Source organism: Doryrhamphus excisus, chromosome 17, assembly GCF_030265055.1.
Source record: "Doryrhamphus excisus isolate RoL2022-K1 chromosome 17, RoL_Dexc_1.0, whole genome shotgun sequence".
NCBI lineage: Eukaryota > Metazoa > Chordata > Actinopteri > Syngnathiformes > Syngnathidae > Doryrhamphus > Doryrhamphus excisus.
The window spans coordinates 8,156,628-8,164,729 of record NC_080482.1 but is presented as its reverse complement, the minus strand read 5'-3'; the positions used below and the strand labels follow the sequence as shown (position 1 = coordinate 8,164,729).

The 8,102-nt window shown below is 39.4% G+C and overlaps 1 protein-coding gene across 2 annotated transcripts; it reads right to left on the bottom strand.

The window, feature by feature from the left end:
• Positions 1–2,312: 2,312 nt before the first annotated feature.
• On the bottom strand, positions 2,313–7,163 carry rps19 (ribosomal protein S19). 2 transcript variants are annotated; one of them, XM_058053239.1, is made up of 6 exons: positions 7,079–7,163; positions 6,329–6,399; positions 6,057–6,157; positions 3,707–3,890; positions 3,490–3,544; positions 2,313–2,363 (listed from the first exon to the last, which is right to left on the bottom strand). In XM_058053239.1, the coding sequence occupies exons 2-6, from the start codon at positions 6,397–6,399 to the stop codon at positions 2,334–2,336; spliced, it is 441 nt and encodes a 146-aa protein (XP_057909222.1). In that variant the 5' UTR covers positions 7,079–7,163; the 3' UTR covers positions 2,313–2,333. The 2 variants fall into 2 exon arrangements, with proteins under 2 accessions (XP_057909222.1, XP_057909223.1); XM_058053240.1 differs by lacking the exon at positions 7,079–7,163 and adding an exon at positions 7,047–7,076.
• Positions 7,164–8,102: the final 939 nt, after the last annotated feature.

The window sequence follows — 8,102 nt, the reverse complement described above, 5'->3', positions numbered from 1 at the left end:
TTGTTAATTGTAATCAGAAAAAAATATATATATAATAATAATATTTGTCTACCCACCAACTATATGTGGTTTCTTAAGTTTTTATTATTTGCAGTTTTATTATTATTATATTTATTTATTAGTGATTAATTAATTATTTTAGAAAAATTATAGAAAAATAAAAATTAAGATATTTGAGAACAGTGGAATATTTTATCAGAGCTTTTCTTGTAGAAAATCGGAACCAAAGCAAAATTTATTCATTTTTCTGTTTTTAATAAATGCATTTTTTGTTTTTTTTTTTTGAAAACCTGATGCGGCCCATTCTCACCCAGACCCTAGCTCCAGTGGGCCCCAGGTAAATTGAGTTTGACACCCCTGAACTAAAGTCTCTGGATGTCGAACCACTGCCAAAAGCAGATAACTGCAACATTTCTCATTTGTCTGCACCGAGGGATGAAAATGGCACCAATAAACGAAGCTTTTGTAGTTAAAAATAGTAAAAATGAATACGGGAGCACAACTATTTGGGTCTTTCACAGTCAATTAGCACTGCACTTGAACTGATCTGTGGAAAGACCTTGAATTTGATACAGAAGCAGCCAACGGCCGCAATAAATGTGATATTGAATTGCCAAAATGTATCGTAAAACATAATCCATCTGTCAGGATTAAAAGGATTCTGAATTAATTGCAATAAAATGAACAGATCCCAAGGACTAGGTTGTAGTAGCAACTATAGTCGGTACTTTGGCGCCCTCTGCAGGACTTTGAAAGCACAGGGCATTAAGTTTAGTGAGTCTTTTGTGTTAAGTTTTAATTTAGTAATCCCACTTCTGAACTTTAAAAAGGTCAAATAGGCACTCATAGATGAATGAACTGAATGAATACAGAATATGGACTGGAAATATGTGCTGGGGATGAGGTTAGAAACTAGAGTGCTTGCTTAGATATTGTGCTTTTGAGAAAGATGGTAAATTCCCAAATCACAGGACAATAAAACCTTGAAAATCAGTCGGAAAGCCAGCTTCAAGCTGGCCATTTCTGCATTTGACAGCCTGCTTTACTGTGTTTTTTTTTTTTAAACACAAAATACAAATGCTAGTACTTCTTTGCCACCCACCTCCAAACAGATTGTGGCAGCAGCTGTCCAGGTGGCTGGTCTCAGATGATCTTGGAAGGTGAAGATGGAAGGTGCGGTTCCATGTTGTTGATTTGAGGCACTGCAAAATTCTGTCAAACGTCTCTGGGCACAACAGCTTATCATATGGTAGAGAAATATAAAAAAAAACATAGAATTCACAGGGAACTGCAATATGCATACTTACCGCAAAAACCCACAGCAATTGCAACACCAGCAGTTTTGGAGTGGCCTTTAGTTGTAGCCAGGTCAAGGCATACCTATGCAATAACTATGCTGTCTAATCAGCAGCTTTATTGGCCACACAAGTGAAGCAGATGGATAATCTTGACAAAGAAGTGTTCGCCAACACATGAGAGGTCTTATGTACATAGTTTCACTTTTAACGTTTAAATGGAAGATGGTAGCAAAAAAAATAATTTAGTATCCATTTTACACGAGAATCTGTTGGCATGACCGTGTTTTAGTCAGATATGACCAGCAATTGTCAATTACCTTAGTCACAACTTGAGGAATGACTCACTGGGAATGTAATTTTGGTATTTTTTAAAAATGTTAATTAAATTTGGTCATTTAAAAATTGACATTCCAAATACCAGATGTACCGAAATGCTGGATCGAATGTTTTGAACGTGCTAAACATTTAGAGGTGGTTTTGAAGTGGAAAAATGTCATGACATTCTAACTGCATTCAGAATATTTCTACAGTATTGCAAACATTCTGATCCATTTGGGAGAAAACGCAGCCAGCTGCCACCGAAACATCTTTATGAAGCATTGTATCATGTACATCACTTCATACGCCAAACAGTCAAGTGAACTCTACCAGCAACCACCAGCATGGTCAGTACAGAGGTGAACCCCAAGAAGCCCACTGAACCATCATATCATGCTGGGAAAAAAGTTAAGCTCCATCAAACGCGGACACATGTCATCAAGGAAAAGAGCCAAGCTTACAAATCTCCAAAATGTGTTAAGAATTCTTAAATTTTCATTCCGTCTATTTGATTTCTTCGTGCAGAGTGTGATGGAGGTTTAAAACACAGCATTTATAATCAGTGACAAAGACTTTGCTTAATTGCAAATGACCAAAGATACAGAACAAATCCAAAGCAATTATATTTGTGACAGTTTAGCACTGTTTTTTTTTGGTTTCCCAGATGGGTGACAAACGACAAACTAAAAACAGAACTTCATTTCTCCAAAAGATTTATTAAACAGTTTTCTTGTTTGCAGCTGCAACCTGTTGGAAAGAAAAACAAGCGTCAAGAATGTTCACAAGATACACTAACTCCCATCAAGATGGGGTGGTTGTGCTTCTGCATTGAAAATAAAACTCTTGACTGCAAATTAAAATTCACTAGCTTGCCGGGGGGAAGTGCCTTAATGGCTTTATTCAACTAATCAAATGAAGCCTCCCTGCTCCTTTATATTCTATTTACTTGATGACCAACCACAATGGTGCATTTTCAAGAGGAAATGAAAACAATTTCATGGAGCCTTGGGAGACTGCTGAGTTTGGAAAACATGTTTTTCTGAGCACTGCCAAAAAGCATCGCCTAGTGTACTGACAGAACAGTGAAAAGGCATCAAAAGTACAATACACATGACGGGTGGGGCGATTCATAAGGGGGCTTGCAACATGCTTCCTGCCAATTTTTGCGCCGAGGATGGGTGGTGGTGCTTGGGACTTAGTCTGCTCATCTGCTTACTCCTCATTAGCATGGGTAAACAAGGAGAACATGCCATACGGCCGTGTCGCCAAGCATGAAATTCCCTCCTAACGTTTACCCCTTTTACCCTTGGATTATTATGGCGCCGCTGCTGCATCCCCCCCCCTCCAGCTTTCTGACAAGACCCAAGTGAGGTGTTTGGGGGGAATGCAAGTTAGATATGCAACATCTCACTTGGCTGACAGCTAACATTTGCCCAAGGACAAGTGCTCTAATAAACCTTGAACATGCCCTGAGCTCCAGACATTAAACAGTTAAATACGATACATAATCAGTCATTTCATTTAAACAAACAAGCTTGTCACCTGATACTCAAATCCCACTAAGACTGATTCCAATCTAATAGATTTAATGTACAGTAAAGGAGGTAGGGAGAGGCAGTGTATCCGCTGTTTCTAGGAAATAACCTTGTAACAACCTTCACTGCTCATATCCACTAAACATAATACTCAAAGTACAAATCTTAATGGGTTTTTATTTCATTGTTTAGATTTTGAGAATGGGGAAAAACAAGGTGACACAAACAAAGCAAGGAGAAACTTCTCTCCTAAAAAGTACAGCTATGGTATGGAGGATAAATCTGAGGTGCCCGTTCCTGGAGAACAATCACAAAAAGAGAGAAAAATAGTTGCTCACCTGGCCGGCAATTCTATCCAGGTCTCTGGTTCCCTGGGAGGTTAGTCTACGGCCACTAAAGGAGAGAAAAGTGGAAAAAAATTAAGATGTATAATGTAATATTCAGACTTTCAAACAACTTGTCTTTCAAGGATGTCACTTATTATAATCTGCAGTTGGCAAAATCGGTGCCTAAAATGAGTAAACCAAGAAGTACGAATGAAGACTTGACACTGACCCATTAGGATCCTTCTCAATCATCTTGAGAAGCTCGAGGGCCTGCAGGACTTTGCGGGCCACATTCTTGGATCCGACGCTGTAGTGGGCCGGACACACGCCGTTCCTCTTGCGACCTCCATAGATCTTGGTCATGGAGCCCACGCCAGCTCCTCCACGAAGGTACAGGTGACGAACTGTGGAGGCTAAATTAACAGAAAGTATTTAGCACGGGAAGAGCAGAAATGTATTTGACATAATTGCTGCACCATGAAAACAAGAATTGAATAGTTTCAGAGTACTTGAGAGGCCTCTTAAGATCTTTTCCCACGTCATCACCGGGCACTGTAAAACGCTCCTTACATTAAAGCCGTAAAATACAACATGGTGAAAATATACTAACAGACTACCGACAGTGCAAGCAATGTTTACTAGCATACAAAGTGACTCGACTTCAAAAAGCTAAGGGGCAAATGTGAAGGTAGGAGTAGGCCTTACAATGGCACCGTTTATACACTGGGAGCAAAAAGTATTACGTAGCCACCAATTGCGCACATTCTGCCACTTTAAAGATGTTTCAAATGTTCATCATAGGTATAACTTGATTGAGAAAATAAATCTAGAAAATCAATTTTTTAAAGAATTAGCAAATTATGATGGACAATATTTACAAACAAGATTTCTGGCTCAACGACCTGGAACAACTTTTAGGCTCCACTGTCCTCCACTTGTTCCTTGTATCAACGGCACCCTTTTGAACTCATCAGTATAAAAGACATGTACACAGCCTCAGACTCCTCTATGGCCAAGAGCAAACAGCTGTCAAAAGGACACCAGAAACAAAATTGTTGCCCTGCACCAGGCTGGGAAGACTGAATCTGCAATACTAGGTAAGCAAGAAATAAATCGATTGCGGGAGCAATTATTAAAAAATGGAAGATATACAAGACCACTGATAATCTCCCTTGATCTGGGGCTCCACGCCAGATCTCACCTGTGGGGTCAAAATGATCACTAGAACAGTGAGCAAAAATCCCAGAACCACACAGGGGGGGTCTGAATGACCTGCAGATTGCTGGGAATAAATTAACAAAGGGTACCATCACTAATGGCACTGCAGAATTTGAGTCCCTGGCGGAAGACATGTCCCCCATCTGTATGAGCATAGACATCTGATCCAGAAGAAGACTGGGAGAATGTCATATAATCAGAAGAAACCAAATTCTAACTTTTGTTGAAACCAAACTCAAAACCTCACTCTAACAGCAAGGTCATTGACGATGAAACGTGGCTGGGTCAGCATGATAATGACCCCAAACACACCGCCCAGGCAAGGAAGGAGTGGCTTCCTAAGAAGCATTTCAAGGTTGTGGCGTAGCCAGTCTCTGGATCTCAACCCCATACAAAATCTTTAGGAGGGAGTTGAAGCCCAACACATCACTGGTTCAATATATCAGAAACTGTGTGTGGAAAACTTTGAGCAGTCTTATAGAAAACAGTTAACCTCTGTCATTGCTAACAAAAAGGCATACAACCAAGTATTTGGATGAAATTTTCTTAATGATCAAATACTTATGTTCCACCTTAATTTACAAATTATATTAAAAAACAATGATTTTCTGGATTATTCTTATTTTGTCCTATGATAAAAAATGAGCCCTCATCTTTTAAATGGGAGAACATGCAGTTGGTGGCTGACTAAATATTGTTTTTTCCAACTATGTATGACCTAAGAATTAATATTAAAGAAAATTCATATTTCTCGTTTAGGAGCACCTGTGCTCACAGTGAAAAATCCAAATGTACAGCCCTGTTCTATGCAAGCGGTTTGGTTCGTAAAGCAGAGCATGAGAACCTTTACATGTTTGTGATGGCCTTTCAACAATGTTGCCCCCACTCTCTACCAATCTGTCACCTTTCTAGTCTCCCAAGCAGTGCGTAAAAAATAAGGAATGCCACATCATCACAGGAAATCTCAGGAAGAAATACCGACTGCATGCCCAGTCCAAGCCACTCGACCACCACGACCATCAAGGATAAAGATTATATTTCTCAATATGCAAAAGCATGTGCCTCTATGAAATACTGTAATTTCTTAATCTATTAATACTCTTAATGCAGTATTGTACACATTCATTCCAAGTTTTAGTGACTTGCCAGTAGATATAGGTACAAGTCCCAACTTAACAGATCGTAGAAATGTAACTCGTGTTTGACTTAATCGGTTTTTCACTCTAAAACCGCAAAAACTACAATGGAATTTAGTAAATGTTTCCCACAACATTGGCGATGCTGTATGCATGCATCAAAATCCAACAGCATGCTAAATACACGTGATACATACACTTGTACTTAAACATATTGAAACGTACCGGCTCTGATGTAGAACCAGTTCTCATCACCGGGTGCAAGTTCCTTGTGCTTGCCCAGCTTGACAAGGTCCACCCAATCTGGCACCTTCAGCTTTCCTGACCTGAAAAATGACCCCAAAAATAAATTTAACAGGACATTACTTTACCCTGCAGCACGTTGGACATTGATGAAAGTAGGTTTTACATAGGATTCAAACAGAAAATGAGGGGGGGACTCCATAATCAGGGAAAAGCCGAAAGAAAAACAAAGTGAGTGAGACTTGTGAACTCACTTTTTCAGGAAGGCTGCCAGCGCAGTGACGAACTCTTGCTGGTTGACGTCTTTCACTGTGACACCAGGCATCTTGAAACAGAACATTTCAGTCAAATACCACCCATACTATACAATACAGAGATTCTCAAACAATCATGCAATAGCATGTATAGGCATGGGGATTGACAGCATGTTAGCCACAGCTAGCGTTCCATATTTATAATTGACAACTGCTATAAATATAAATATTACAGTATGTACTCGTACTATGTACGCGTATAGAGCCAGAGAGAGACGTTAATGCCCAAATCTGTATGTGCGTATATAATGTAATTACAATAGAAACGGCATTAGCCTTACATATAGCACATATTAGGCTAACCGCTAATATTAGCTAGCCAGGCATGTTAGCTACACGACTGTTTTGTCGGGGAAGGACACACTTCTTGCCACAAATATTCGTACCGGCCGTCAGAAATCGTAAATATTCACACCAACACCCGGCAACGTTTTTTACTAAACGGAGACACTAGTTAGCAGCGAACAAGACACAACGAGGCGGCATGGGAGCCGCCATTACTTAAGGCTGCGCTGTGCACAGGCTAAAAACTGCTTAAATTAATTCATATCTTTGAGTTATCCACCGCGGAGCAGCCTTTTAAAGGAAAACGCTTATTTCGCTTAACATGTCGGTGTTATGAGGCTGACGCGCTCTGTATTCCACTAAAAAAACACATATTTAAATCCGTGAATCAAGAAGCGCTTTTACCTTGCTTGTGGACAGCGAAGGGAAGAGGATGGAACGGGGTTTCCTACTCGGGTTAAAACGGGCAGATCTCGTTAGAAGTAACGCGAGAACACAGTGGCGTGGTTTCAATCACACATGCATCAGAAAGGATGAGGTTTATTTTAATGATCTTTTAATTCGTTTTAAAAACTAATACGTATTTTTAAATATTACACACATATTATCAAGTTAAATAAATATAACAAATAATATATTTTAATAAAAAATATGGATTTAAAAAATATTACAAATAATTAGATCATTCATTCATTAATTTTTTACCACTTATCCTCACAAGGGTCATGGGGTGCTGGATCCTATCTCAGCTGTACACCAGCAGGGTACACCCTGGACTGGTCGCCAGCCAATCACAGGGCACATATAGACAAACAACCATTCACACTCACATTCACACCTATGGACAAATTGGACAATTCGCCAATTAACCTAGTATGTTTTTGAAATGTGAGAGGAAACCGGAGTACCCGGAGAAAACCCACGCACGCACAGGGAGAACATGCAAATTCCACACAGAGATGACCGAGGGTGGAATTGAACTTCGGTCTCCTAGCTGTGAGCTGTAGCTGTAGCTGTGCACTAACCACTCATAATTAGATCAAGTAAAAATAAATTAAAATAAGAAGAAGTATTGACCCATCCTTAACCCTGAAGGTCATATTTAGCCTATGGGATTTTTTTTAAATTAATGCCAAATCCTGTATTTTTTTCATTGTGTGTGCCAAAGCCAATATTCGATTTACATTTTATATTTTTCAAGTATACCGAACACCCACTAGGGATCAATAAAGCATTCTCATTCTCATTATGTATGAGAAATGAAGCCCCTGTATTGGCCTTTCTTTTATCACAAGCCTCTGCCTGGGGCTTGATCCTTTTGGCATGCTATGGGAAAACGATTTGTAAACGGTTAAATGCTTGGGTGAATATTCCAAGCCATATCTGTCAGCCTTCCAGTTCATTAAAAATATTTGCATATTTAAAAAAA

Coding starts and splice junctions, on each gene's coding strand:
- rps19 (XM_058053239.1), bottom strand. CDS start 6,399: ATGCCTGGTGTCACAGTGAAAGACGTCAACCAGCAAGAGTTCGTCACT. Junction 3,545..3,706: donor ATTGAGAAGGATCCTAATGG/GTCAGTGTCAAG, acceptor TCTCTCCTTTAG/TGGCCGTAGACTAACCTCCC. Junction 2,364..3,489: donor TGGATAGAATTGCCGGCCAG/GTGAGCAACTAT, acceptor TCTTTCCAACAG/GTTGCAGCTGCAAACAAGAA.